This window comes from Megalops cyprinoides, chromosome 9 (assembly GCF_013368585.1).
Source record: "Megalops cyprinoides isolate fMegCyp1 chromosome 9, fMegCyp1.pri, whole genome shotgun sequence".
NCBI classification, from domain to species: Eukaryota; Metazoa; Chordata; class Actinopteri; order Elopiformes; family Megalopidae; genus Megalops; species Megalops cyprinoides.
In genome coordinates, this window is record NC_050591.1 from 26,339,632 (window position 1) to 26,354,594 (window position 14,963).

A 14,963-nucleotide genomic window follows, 5' to 3' on the forward strand; every position below is an offset into this window, starting at 1 on the left:
CAGGTCAATGGCAGCGTAGGTATCCGGCGGATCAGTTACACCCAGTGTATATCCAGCAAGCTGGTCCCTCTCTGCGTCTCTGGTGTTTTCGCACCCCTGACAGTACGGCAGTCCTTTCTCTGCAGCCCACTGGGCACCGTTCACTGCCCCATCTCTGACTGGGGTGCTGAATAACACTCTCTCTGCCCACCTGCATGGGCTCGGGGCCCGGGCTGCAGTGCGTCTGTCTGCGTCAGTCCGCGGGGGGGGTTGCTCAGCGGGGGAGCACGCGTCCACAAAGAAACCAGAACAAACCTGCCGTATCACGTTGCCGCGGACGGCCGTTTATTTGCACCGGCGTGCACCCTGCGGGGGAGACCTCGTCTCCACAGTTCGGCATGACTGGTCCTGGCGCCTCTACGGCCAGGTCGGTGCAGCAAGCTGGACAGAGCCGGAGGGTCATTTTTCCCAGGGGTCATCGCTGACACACAGGTTTCAACAGACACTAGGGGGGAACCGACTCCCACCCGCGCCCATTAGAATGCCGGGCCTACACTCCCCGGCCTCGCGGTGATGATAGCAGGGCTGATATGGAGCAGATTGTTTTTTTGAGTGACAGGAAAGGGGGCCGGGGGGGGCTGCACTCACCGCAGCCTCTGCCGGGTCTGCAGGGATCTGAATACTTTATGAGGCATCTGACAAGGGCTGGCCGGGGCTCGGCGACAGCGACCTTGTTAAAGCAACAGCTGCCAGGGATAGACGGCAGTCAGGGAGGGAGGACGGGGAGAGGAAGAGACGGAGGATCTGAGAACCGTGAGAACTAAGGGAGAGAGCAATGAGGACAAGCAAGGACAAAGGGACGTACGAGTTTTTAATGAATGAGACGAAATGAACGAAATATTCCATGAATGTATGAATTCTCCTCAAAGCCCCATAATTTAAGATACTGAAATACAATTTATGTAAAATATAGATAAGCCCACATAATATATATTGAAAATGATCAACACATATAAGCCATCCTGGCTGGCTCCAAGTCTCTCTGATGCCACTCTGCAATTCATGTTCAAGTCAATAAGGAACCCTGCCAGCTAGGAGTATGCAACTTTGTTTTCCTGTGGACAAAACTTTCCCATGAACAAACTATACCTTCACTTAAATTGGGAGCCGTGCGTGTGGTGCCACGGTCTGCTTCACAGGACGCCGACTTCAGAAGCTGTTTTGCTGCTGCTTAATGAGCAGGCTGCAAGGCTATGCTTCAGTGAAACGCTTTCTCGTGATAAGGGCTTGGGAAAAAACAATAGCAATTTGCTGTTGTACCTTCGGGTGCAAAAATAGGTAGGGAAAAGCAGATGGCACATCATTTTATCAGTTCCCTGGAGTGAAAAGGATGTTATGCGGATCTTGCCTATTCCCCATGACGACTGGTTTCTCTGTACTGGAGACTTTGTAAAGCACGATCAACTATGGCTAGCTAGCTAGATTACATGTTGGGTATGTTTTTCAATGTATACTTCAGTTTAAAAGATACAATGCATGCATGGCATGCAAAAGTTGCAGTCATTGACAACAGCGCACAGAACTGCCATCCAGCATGGATGTCTCATAATGAATGCAGAACCTCAATAGAGCCGCATAGTTCCACCGCATAGTTCCACCTGGCTTATCTTTCGATTTGAATACATTCCACAGAAAAAAATAAGTCTTATTGCCAGAGTGTGCAGCACATAACTATGCATATAATGTACATGCTTTCATGAAAGCAACGGCAGACATTTTGATGGAGGGAAAGACCTGCTTCTGAAGTGGTTTTGAACTGTAAGACGTTAGCTTTAGTGCACTTGTATCAAATTACATAGAGAAACGCTGAGCTGTTCGTGCTATTGTCATACATTAGTTAGATGGTTGCCTTTGAAAGAGAAAAGAGGTATCTTCAAGACACACAAAGAGCAAATTCATTCAATTGTGTGTACTATTCCAAAGCTTTCCCACAGCTCTGTGCTTTGTAATGCTGCTCATGCCACTGTAATACTCTTAAAACCCTCTGCACGACCACTCTCAATCTCTTTCCCCAGTGTTGCAAGCACTTAAAGCACTATCAACAGTCCACCCTATCAGCACAGTCTCCTTTCGTCTCTACCTGGCTCGCTCCCTCCCTCCCTCTCTCTCACTCATTCCTTCAGCCATGTGAGCAGGTGACCCCTCTCAGTCCTCCCTATCCTGGCTTACTGTCCACGTGGCCTTGAGAGGATTGCGTTCCTGACATCACCGGGCCAGATGTTTACGATAAAAATAGCCGGAACAACAGAGGTCTCGTCCAACAGAGCGGGACGCTGCTGCTGTGCAGGCAGGCTCCAGCTCCGCTCGCCTCACATCTCGTCCGCCAAATCCTTCCATCGTCCATTTCTATCACCTTGAGTTGTCTTCTGGATTCACCTTAGTCTTCTACAGCCCTTTTTTCTGTCTTTTCTCTTCCTTTCCCGCTCTCTGCATCCCTCCGTTTTCCCTGTTTCCTATTCTCTGATATGATTTATTGCCACCTTCTGCGTCTTCCAGTCCTCTCACGGTTCTTATCGTCCAACTTCCTACCCTCTTTTGCCCTCTTCCCTGCTAGCTCGTCCATTTTCCATTTTCTCCTCTGCTTGAGCCCAGTGCCCAGCCCCCTCAGTCTCTTGCCCTGCCTCAGCCAGCTCCCACCATGATCAAAAGCTTAAAAACTCCCAGGACGTAACAGACAATTTTCGGAAATGCAGATTTAGAGCAAAGGTAAATTTTCTAAGGTCAACTCCGGATCTGATGCGGGAAGGTATTTTGTGGAGCGAGTGTCTGTAGATGGGCTGGGTGTTGAGTTATTTCTGTACATGTACAACAGGCAGAACAAAATTGTGTTACTCTTCCCTAGGTTAGGAATGAAGGGCAGGTATGAATTTGGGCTCTATGAACGGGTGCACTGGGAGAGAACCTGATGGTACAGACACCCACACTGTGCCTCAGCCTTAGCCGTTAGAGGGAGGGATAAGAGACAGGAGCAAGGTTCTCTTGCTGGCCGCTTAATCTCTACCACGAAGAGAGGGATTTGAGAGAAATGTAATGCGCTCCCTGAACTGTTTTCTCTCCCGCCCTCCCCTACACCCCTTACAAGGAGTCACAAGAATCCAGGAAGCAAACAGCTTGATCTCTGAACTTAGTAAAGAGCTACAAGAGAGGACCAACTCCGGCCCACTCCTTCTCAGCACATATCAATCTGTAACATCAAATAAAAAAGCCAGGAATAGACTAAATGGCTGAGTGCTTCAAATTTCAGTTACCATAGCATCGCACCAGGGTCCTAAGGCAGAGGGAGGGGCTTGGTGTGTAGGCTTGCAGTTAGAGCGCAGGGACCAGGGCAGAGAGAACTACTGTGACATTGAAAGCAGAGGGGAGAAGCAGGACTCAAGGACAGGAGATCACATTTTCCCTCTCAGCGGCTTCACAATGTGTGGACGAGACTGTGGCGCAGCGGGGGCGTTATCTGCGTATCAGCGAGGAACGAGTTTGGCTGTGGGAATGTCTCTTATCGGCACACAGTGGCAAAGCTGCTATCAGACCCGTGGGCTTCCGCTCTGGGTTTCTGTGGTTTGGACACAGTCAGACCCATTAATAGGCACACACGAGCAAGCAGTAAACCCACGTTTCTGGGGCTGTAAGATTTCATGAACTCTAAAATGACTCAATGTGCAAACATTCATTTTGATATTAAGACATTGCCTTGTATTCTTTCACCTTATAGAAACAAACAGGTACTTCAGTAGCATTGAATTTATAGTTATTTATAGATAGATCATAGATATTTATAGATAATTTATGGATTTATAGAACCATTATAGATATTTACCTAAATCAGATCAGTCATAACAGTGATTGCAAGTAGCCTATATTCTTCATCTACTGTTTTTCCAGTATAGCTAGGTTTTGGATAATGATTGCAGTTTTGTGTGTAATTGATACCAAACTGCACCAAGTACGACTGTGTTCAACTGCCGGGTAGCTATCCTTTGTATCATATTGCAGCTCATGTAACACATCACTGTTACATTAATCCCAAACGGTTCACGTCCTTATATTACAAACTGTTGGGACCATTGTGAAATGATGTATGTGTTAGGGCTCACGTCAATGGATATCCAGCCACTTCTGATGACGACCGGCGTTATAGTTAAATGGATGGCTTGCCGTTGCTGACCTCCCCCTGTTGCTTTAACAGATGTCAAATGGCAGGGGAAAAAAAGAGACACTGAGCTTTGCTCTGTGTGCTGGAGGAGAGATTATGACAGCCATCTTTGTCAGGGCAAAATAATTAATGCACTTGGACACGCTATGTCACTTACGACACTTAATGTGTCATTAGAGCATTTATCTTTTCTGGCTGGGGGGTGATAGGGAATTGAATTAGTAGGGTTGGAGGAGGTGCAGGAACGGTTCTCCTGCTGGGCGTAATGGTTCATTCCCACTTGCCTGGATGTGTTCTCCGGTACGCAGCGGGCAGAAATGTAGCATGCTATGAGTGCGGCCTGCTGCGGGCTGCCGCGGCGTGCGGGCAAAGTCGCGAAATTGCGGCAATCTGGAACTGGAAGCAACGCTGCAATGCATGCTGGGACTGAAACGCATCTGCTTCCCCTCTCTTCGATGGGGCGCAGTGTGATACTACCCATTTCCAACCCTCAGTAATAACAGAACAGCTTCTGAAGATGTCTCCACAACATAACAATGTTCTCCGCTCAACAAACGACAGAAGGAGGGAGAGGGACCAGAGTGAATTTTTTTTTAATATAGTGCGAGTCTACTGGTTCCTCAGCATCTTCTACAATTACATGGTAATTACCAAATGGCTTCTTAGTTGCCTCATCCCCTAGCAACACCGTATTTTTTAAATCATATTTTCTGGCTGCATTTCAGTCTTGCCCCAATGTGAAAAAAAATAAATAAATTCAAAGTAATCAGAGCATGACTGATTGTTTGGTCACAATCACCGAAATGACTGAAAAACATGTGCGCATGTGGGTATCCCTCAAGTCTTTCCTGTTCTATTTCACAGCACCCTAAAGCTTGACACCTGAAACCATCTCAACCAAAAAGGAATGGCCAACAAAGACTATTTACATATTTCCCCCATCAAGTGCTACGCTACAAGGGGGATATTTATGCATGAAGACATCACACCACAGAATTGGCTCTCAGGTGTAAGAGCTAACAGGTTTCTTGCCATTTTTCGGTTGATCTACCCTCACGGCTTCTTGGATGATTCTCTGCAGCTCTGTGCTGTGTGGCTCCCGCAGACACATTTGCTAAAAATGCATCTTGAACTGCTTCTTCCTTCACCTGAGCCCACAGGAAAAAAAGAGCCTGAGGATCCATGAGTTTGAGTCTGCTGCAGTCACCATCAGACCGGCTGTCTGACCGTGGAGCTACTGTGGGGAATAATCATGCTGCAGTCCCTGCACCAGATGGGTCTGGGTGTGTGCAAAGTTTAGAGGTCAGCATGTTCACGGTCTTGGGCTTTCGAGAGTTTGTTTGACTGATTCTTGCGTAAACGTCTGTTTTTTTTGATAACGTGAACAGAGCAGAGGCAGTAAACAAGGAGAGGCCCGGCTGAGAAGAGCTGTTACACAGAAACTAATCCCAAAGAGACAGTGTGTGTTTTACTGTCCAGCTCAAATCTGTCCTCTTCCAACCCACCCTCAGTGTGTCCTTCCCAGTCTTTCCCCATCTACACCAACCCTTTCATCTGCATTCTTCCTTTTTTCTCTCTGTCTTTATCCCTTCGCCTCAGTTCTTCAGAGCTCTTCTACCTTCTTCTCCACCTGCTCAGTCTCTCCTCAGGGTCACCTACCCTTACATTGTCGCCAGTCTTTCAACTCATAGCTCTTTCCTCTTTCTGCCTCTCTGTGATGGTAGGGCATGGGCACAGGCAGCTTGATCTTTACAGTCCTGAAATACCCTTTATTACTGGAGAAAAACATACGCACACACAGCCAGCATATAGGATGGTCACTGACAGATCTGTGACTGAAATTTGCTTTGTATAACCGATTTTGTTCCACGGTGGTGGCTTACAAGTTATGTGTTCATCAGCCATGTGGGCCCGACCTCCAGCTCGACCTCGTTCTTCACAATGACACCGCCAGCACCCCAAGGGGGCCGCTGACAACAGCCCAATTCGTCCTTCAAAGCCTTTCCCTTCAAAACCGCCGTCTCAGTGCAGCTGCTAACAAGCTGGTGAGAAGCCAGCAGCCAGCACACCAGCAGAGCTGGCCTCCCCTCGTGGGGCATCATTTCTGTTACTGTACACTGCTTCTGCCTCATGCAGCTCTGAGATTCATTCTGCCGGCTCCCTGCCGCAAAAGGAAAGGAACAAAGAGGACAAGCATGTGGCGTCCATTTCCCTGTCGCCCCGGGTTCCCATGCAAGTGACACTGAGAGGGTAAGTGTGGCCCACTTTCTCTGGCGAGTGACACCCAATTGCTGAGCGATCAAAAATAATACAGCCGACCAGCACCCCGTGAAAACACCTTCGACAGCTTCACACAGAGCTTACCCATCTAACCATTAGCCTAAGTGCGGGAGTGCTTTTGCCACAGTGAAAACCTGATAAACACCCGCTAAGACAAGCCCACACAAGCTACGGATTCAAACACACACACTCATCAACACACAAGCAAGCCATCCACATGCAAATGCAGATGCAGATGCACACTCAGCCTCAGGCATGCTACCTTACATGTGTGAACACACACACTTGGGATGGAGAATCCCAAATCATGAGTCACTCACAACATCAGCATTCATAAGTAATTACCAAAATACTGACACAGCAAAGCCTATGCAAATGAAAGACTGTTGTAGCAGATAGAAAAGTAATGCTATTAATTGGAAATGAGAAATTATCTTTACAGACAAATCAAACGCTCATTTCAGAGCAAAAGGAGACAAATATAATGGCTGAATATGAGCAGTATGTGAAATCAACTGAAAAAGAAAAACAAATAATTTCCTCCCTTAGATTTGTTAGTGCAGCTGAGCATGTAAATGGATGGCAACTGATGTTGGGCTCACTGTTAAATGTAGCCTTTGATTCTTTGCTGCTTCTTTTCCCAACTGCAGTCTTCAAAAATCACAAATGAATCAGTGTGCCGAGAGTGAGGATGAGTCACTGATCCACTGGGACAGATAGTGGCTCTCACACAGAAGCAGAACTATTATCAAACACACGCGCACACACACATGCACAGATACACATACACACACATGCACACCTTCAAGACACTCCTGGAAAGAACACTGAATATTTCATTCATGTAAAAAAAAAAAAAAAAAAGTTAAGAGGGATGACTCACTATGCCACCCTGAACAGTGATTGAGGCAGGCTGGGGATGCCAGGGGGTGGAGAGAGACAGGAAAGGAGGGGCCTTCAGGATGAAACATTCCAGGACCCACTAAATTAGCCTGATGTGTGAGTGGAACCAGGAGCTATTCCACATTCTGCACCACCAAGAAGCCCGGAGGAATTCAACACGTAACTTTGAATCGGGAGGCTTGTTAAATCAAAGGTCATTACTCAGAACACAAACTATTTGGTTCTAGCCTAAAACGGTTAGTGTCCAAAATATATAACCCATTTGCTAAATGTTCTCACAACCAGCAGCTCCACTGCAAATTCAAACGCAATGTTAGACAAGCTGCTGGCCCAGGACCACACTGCAGAGTGGTAGAGACTTGCGGCTGTAGGGATGCCAAGACTGAGTCCATCTGGGCTAGGTGGAAACCCCGCCCCATCAGAAGGCAAGAGAGGTACATTTCTTCTTTCATGTTTGGACAGCTTACACAGGGGAGGGGATTGATGAGTTTAAAAACAGATTATGCAATACGCTGCTCTTTTGCCCTTCACGCTAAAAGCAAAATCGAGGAACGCCAAGTCACCCAGACTTGCTTTAATCAAGCCAGAATTTGTTTGGTGCAATTAAATATTCCTATTTTTTTAAAACAGAACATACAGTGACCCAGGACCACCAACAAAAAGGAAAAAAGTTTTATGAGTTAACAGCAACAGAGTTCAGGAGGGTAGCTTCAAAAGGGTTTGAATAACCTGTTAGAAGAATCTATTTCTGTATTTAATTCTTTAATGGATTCAATGTTAATGGCACCTGGCTTGCACTTTCTTTGTGGAGCAACCCTGTATGCTTTTCGTCAGAAGAAGAACAAGAGGCAGCTCATCTCTCTCTGAGGTCAAATCAAAGATCAGCTGAAGTGTGTGGGATGAGAAGAGACAAGAGAATGCACTCAGCACACCTGCACTGTGTGTCCCCTAATTACACCCCTCCTTTTGGGATGTAGATTCTATGGTCCCCATTTCCTTTCATTCACTTTACATTTGCAGTCAAGGCCTGCATTCAAAACAACTGCAAAGCATTTTAACTTTGCCAATGTGTAATGACTTGCAAGTGTGTGGTATTTTTTCTATACCTCATATACTATTCCACACAATACTAGCCTATTCTACAAATGTTCGCAAATATACGCACTGTGAAAAAAGTAGCACCTGCTTATAGTTAATTAGAAATGTACTGTGGTTAAACTGAATCCAGGCATAAGTTTCTTATCAACCTGAACATTGTTTCATGAAGTCAGCAGGTCACCACATGGAGAGGGGGGACAAGGTACACACCAGGCAATAGTGAACTTTTCCATTCTGAGACCACAGCAGACAAGGACATGGTGTGAAACAGAGGCAGGAGGAAAAAGCACCGAAAGCAGGCTTCATTCCGCAGCCTGCACCACGAGGGAGTCAAAATCCACTAATTGCAAGAAGCTTTTAAAAAATATTTTCTTTCCCTGGGCAAAACTTAAATGCGTGACGAGCCGAGTTAGCTGTTGGAGGATTTGCCCCGAGATCAGAAGCAGTGTGTTCAGACAGAGGTAATCACAGCGCACACACCACCCAGAGGATAAGGACTCTCATCGTGCAAACGGGCTCGCCTGACTAGAGTGTGGCTATATTTAAATGGCTCAGATACAAAGAGGACGCGGTTTAAGATGGTGCGCTTCCAGCAGACACGTAAAAGCTTGGAAAGACAGGAGGAGAAAGGGGGAGGAGCAGAGGAGCAGAGATGGAGGAGGAGACCTTCCTGCTCTCAAGAAAGTAAGAGAGCAGAGTCAACATGGAATGTGTGAGACCCAGATTAAATTGGTCAGCATTTAGGCCGTCATTAAAGTAAATAAGAAACTGGCGTGGAAATCGCAGCAGTATCTGCTTCCAAGAACACAACTCTGATAGCAGAAGTACAGTAAGTGAGTGCACAAGTAACATTACTCGACTTTGAGGCATGTCTGTACAATAAGTGTGTGCTGAACAGGGTGGATACGTGAGATAGGAAGGGCCAGGCATGGAAACTGGAATCATTCCCTAGCTTTGAGGCAACAGGGTATGGAAAACTGCTTACATGTAAGGAGATTTATGTGATTAAAAAATTCAGTTGAAAAACAACTAAAAATGTGATTTGTTTTAATGTACGTGCCTGGAAGGGAGGAAAGATTCAGTAGTTTATGTTTCTGGGACAAATTAGACATTGATATTGACAGATGGCAAAAAGTATCTAATCCCAACTGAAAAATCTATTCAGGCCTTGGTTGAGACAATTAGAAATGCTATAATTGAGAATGTTGCCTCACACCCCTGATATAATTTCTATGGAGGATGCCAAACAGTGCCTGACAACTGCATTAATAACAACCACATTAGATCACACAATCCTGACTCACAGTGATAATAACAATGCCAAGAACTACAACACAAGCCAATGTTTGGCCTGTTATAAACAATGGTATTATAATGAGGGATTTTTGATCCTGAAACATGTCTGATCTATATATATGGAATACCAGCGGTAATGTATTTCAGGACTATTCGACACAAATACTATGCATATGGTAACCTGACCCTGGAACTCAATGCTGGACACAAAGGCACGTAGGCATACTTAGCCCAAGGGATCATCTTCAGGATTCCCCTGAGCTCCACGCAATACCAGGCCTGGACATGAACCTTCAAGCTGAAAACTAAAATGGTGTTCCCGATGCCTGCCACAGTCTACATTTCCATCAGTCACTCCATCCCCTTTCCCCACTGCTACGCCCGAGACAAGCTTGCTGGCAGTGTTAGAGCTCTGTACAGCATTCAACTATCTATTTTGTCAAGCAGAGGAGGTAGCAATCATGAAACTCTGGCCCTAAAGACTGGTGCTGGCCTGGTTGCATGGGAGTCTGGGACAGGCTCAGCAGCCTGCAAGGTGACATCAGTCAGCTCCAATGTAACAAGAGACATAGATTGGTATCACTCATACCAGGCCTCTCTAGGAGCCTAAGAGTCTGACAGCCATAGCAACAGCACAGCCGACTTAACAATTAAGAGGGCACTGCTAGATGTATACTTATGAATATAATAATCCTATGAAATAAATAAAACTACATGTGTTGCAAAGCTTTAAATTCACAGACATATGGTATCGTGTACTAGTGGATATGATATTGAATACCTCCCCCTCTACTCAAAGTCATGTGATATATTACAGTCATATTACTGTGGATGCTTTGCTATAGATAACAAGCATGCATAGTCAATCTAGCTAGTTCCAGCAGGACAAGGCAATTTAGCTGAAAAGCTGATGGCCAAACCACACTGCTTGGATCACAACTCTCTTTAGGCAAGTTATGGTTATTAAAACAGAGATGACATGACACTACACAAAGACCCATCTTTGATGTCTCTCTACTAAACCCATGCCCGAGGCCGTTTTCTAATGCCCACTGTGGCTTTTCATATTCATTCAGGGCCACACAATAGGTGTCCATTGAGATCCTGTCCTGTCCTTCCAGACAACTCTGTCTGGCATTCATATGCAGTGTACACTGTGGGGGCCACAGGAGTTTTGCCCGAGAGAAAACAAACACATCGCTGTTGTCGCATACATTTACTAAAAGACCACAAATGGAGAGAGAACTGACCTGCCACAACAGAACAGACAAAAAGCACTGACCAAAACTTTGCATTACACTGACCTCAAAAGACACAGGCCAATCAATGTTTACAATATTACTAGATTTAGAAAACAAACAGCAATTTTTATACTGTGGAAGGATGGAGACCGCTGTATCATTTATACAAGGTCAAGACCAACCTTCAGCCTTGATGTGTTGCAATTCTGACAGAAGCTTGCTTATTTATAGAAAAAGAAAAGCAATGCCAGGGCTATGAAAGTGCTGGTATGAATAATCACTACAGCTTGGTGAAACTTTCACTAAAGTTTAAAAGATTGCAGAATTCTTTCCAGCACTATAAATTACAGGCAATCATGCCAACATCTGCACCAAGACTAGCTGTATAAATGTTTACACTGTGGCACAGTGTAAACCTTTATGGAGTACTTAACCAAGGAAAAAAGTTCCAACAAAAAGTTCACAATCTTATTTTACAGAGGGCCCTGTTGGTTTGCTTTCCCGTGATGCCTCGCACCATTTTAATATAATATTTATTATTGGCCTCTATTGGTCCTAATGTGCAATTCGCTCCTCACCAGGTCTCTTGCCATTTTATCCATTTGATCTGTGCAAAACAATTAAATAATGGCAAGCGCAACTGAAGCAACATTCCAGTAGAACATAGCCTAGCTGAGCTCAGTACCATGATGGTGATACTGTTGTTGCTGAACCTTACAAGAGCACAGTGTGGAAAATGCACCGGAGAGTAAAGGAATCTCAGCTATCCCATCTAGTGCTAATCCACACTGAGCTGTGTCAGGAAGTACCAAGCCTCACATGGCACTGCCTCTGAGAAACCCGACAGACCCCCAGACACTTTCGAAATTGACGAAAACCTTTCCAAGAAAACAGTTTTAATTGTGCATGTCGCAGAGCTGTTTCTGCAAGGCACGGCAATGTGTTGGGCATTGCTTGACATATCCTGTTCCAACGAACTGTTCCAGTGGCTGATTCAGCACATTAAGAGAATAGTTCCCATTTCTTAATTCTTTCTCTTCAGACAGCAAAAAGGAACTGAAACTCATGGCAAAAGAGGGAGCAAGTTAAAGGCATAATATTCCAGAAAATAACAGACTCTCCAATTCTCAGAATAATTACTGATATTTTGGCACCTGACAAAAGAAGGGTTGGAACAACATCTTGCGAAAGCTGATGCGAAAAGCATGTTTTGGAGAGAATTCAACCATAAAAATATCTAATAAAGCTTGAAAACAATTGTTTTTACAGTTGCTCCATGGAATAAAACCAGGCAGAGTTGGACAATAAACCAAATTAAACAACATCAACACTAGTGCCTTTATGATGCTAAACCCTGGATAACCCAAGCATAAAAGCAACCCCTAGGCGTGCGAGGACAGAGTGTTTTCTCAGGAGAAACTCATGGGCTTCTCAGTGGAACGCCCACGGGCTGTTAACACATTTGGTTCAAGGTCCACAGGAGCACACAAACATTATCTCCACACACCATATCTCCTTGATTTTTGATCCCCACACCAAAAATACAGGCAAATGCCACTCATTCAGAATACTTTCCTGTTCAATAGACTTCTCCTCAACTACACCTCTGTATGACACATGGACACTCATTATGACACTCAGGGTATACCAAAAGTTGTGCTGAAATGTACCCTGGCATCATGCTGCATTTTGTATTTGGGTTGTCTTGGGTGCATTGACTGTCGTAATGCACGGGGCCTTGTTCAATAAGCAAGGCTTAGGCTAATACTGACCATATTCCACAGCTTTAAGTTAACAATGAATGAAGAAACCAAGTGAAATGGCAGTATAACTGGGAAGTGTTTCTAACCAGGACCTTCTTTAATTTGACAGATTCTTGCACATCATAATGCATAAGGTGTTTACAGCAATCCAAAGCAACAGAGAAATCATTTTGGACTACATGTTGATGATTTTGATTTGTTTTATAGTCGGTGAACAAATTGAGCTCAAATCCACTGTCAATCAACATTTTATAATTCTAAATATTGTAACACAGATTTCACACCAATTATGTCACACAATTGCTGGCTGGAAGCAATAATCCTCTGGAGAAATACTGCCATTTGAAAAGTAAGCCACATATTGTACAATCGCAAAAGAAACTACCAGACAAATTAACATTACTATCTTATTTGAAATGATACGAATTCTACACTGCCAGGTGCCTTAAGCACGGTTTAATCTCAGTGTGAGCACTGTTAAATACAGGATAAAAAATGACAAGGTAAGGCAGTAACCATGAATACCATTTTACAATGATTATTTTATTCGATTTAATTGGAGGAGCAGAGAATGTACCAACGCAGTCTGCTGACTGGTGATAAAATGGCCAAATCATTCTGTGCTCACCACCTCTCCAAGCAGGACCAATGATTGTGGAAAATTTAACAGGACAAACCACGCGTGGTACCTGATGTAGTATTGAGGGAAAACCTATGCACTCACGCACCAATCTACCTGCATTATACTTCACGACAATTAAGATGATTGCATTCAGAACTTGTTCAGTATTTATAGTGATATTAGCAGATAAAATCAGGAGCCTTATCCATTAATACATATGCATGTTATTAAACTGCTAATATATAGTCCTATGTCAAGCAAACGAATACAAACTACATTTCATGTTAGAACGATCAAATAATAAATATCTCGACCAAAAAAGCTACAGACCTCTACAGAACTGCATCTACGACATCTACGATTTCAATTTCACTTGGGAAGTCTGGTTCAGGTTCGTAAGTCAAGTAACTCCCTGTTCCAAATTATATGACCCATACAGAGTCAACCGCCCCATGAGTGGGCAATTTTACCATTCGTTTTCTCCCTTATAGCCATCACTGCGGCGGTCCTTCAGTCTGTTTTCCGCAATACACAGCCCCTACGGCCCGTTCCAAAACCGTACTCGAACACAACAGCATAACTAGCACAATAGGTACATCGGTCTGCCCTACACCTACTGTTGCGCGATCTTCTGAGTGAATTAGTACCAGCGACCTTGCTATTTCATCACACAAAAATTATTATTTATTTCTGATATATAGTCTTCTCAAAGCAGAAGGACATATAATTATTTTATACAGCACTACACAGCAACCTTACTTGGTGAAAAAAGAAAAGCAATCTCAATGCAGTGTCCAAAATGTAAAGATAAAATATGACGAAATTATGCTGTATTTACATAAATAAATTCGTGAAAATCTGTAGATGTCTTGCCAGCTTTGCCATATCTTGCGTACCCTGTTTCCCACAGCCTGATGATAGACAAATCTTATCTAGCCTAGTTAACTCGGCGCTACAGCAAAGTCTGTAAACACTGAAAGGAACAAAACACGCAATAAAAATTGACAGATGAAGCCTTCCAAACGAAATAGAAATTGTAGCATACTAGCTCTAAACATTTCCAATAAAAACCGCAATATTCAATCAGTTGATTATATCGTTTGCTAAATTAATTTTACAGTATACTGTGGCTATACTAACGCATAAGTAACTAGCTAGATAACAAGCGACAACAGAGGTTAGCTAAACGGAAGCAATACAAAACCATCTTAAAATAAATCTGTGCATCAGCATTCTTACCTCAATATAGCCCGCCAGGGCTGGAACTGCAATGCCCAAAATGAGGACAGATATCGCCGGGACTGAACCCATCTTTCTTTCAACGATCTCCTCCGATATTATCTAATTGGAGAGACACGTTTTGGGAAAAGTACGGCTCCAAGTAACAGAGTAATAACAATCAATCCTGCAACACCCTTCTGGTTGTCTTGCGGCTGGCTGAGAAGCTTACATGTAAGCCGTGTTTGTTGATTTCCTAAGCTATCAATAGTGCAGCTCGGTGTGCGCTGGGTTGCAGTGCGCACCGCTCCAGTGTCCCAGCCCTGCTCTCTCAGCTGAACTGATCCACTGCG

At 44.4% G+C, this 14,963-nt stretch overlaps 1 protein-coding gene across 4 annotated transcripts in view; it reads right to left on the bottom strand.

The window, feature by feature from the left end:
- Positions 1–14,963, bottom strand: part of aplp2 (amyloid beta (A4) precursor-like protein 2) — a 44,563-nt gene extending 29,600 nt beyond the window's left edge. For all 4 annotated transcript variants that reach the window (XM_036536112.1, XM_036536109.1, XM_036536111.1 and 1 more), the window contains exon 1: positions 14,632–14,963. In XM_036536112.1, the coding sequence (XP_036392005.1) occupies positions 14,632–14,703 (72 nt within the window). In that variant the 5' untranslated portion in view covers positions 14,704–14,963. The remainder of the gene's footprint in view (positions 1–14,631) is intronic.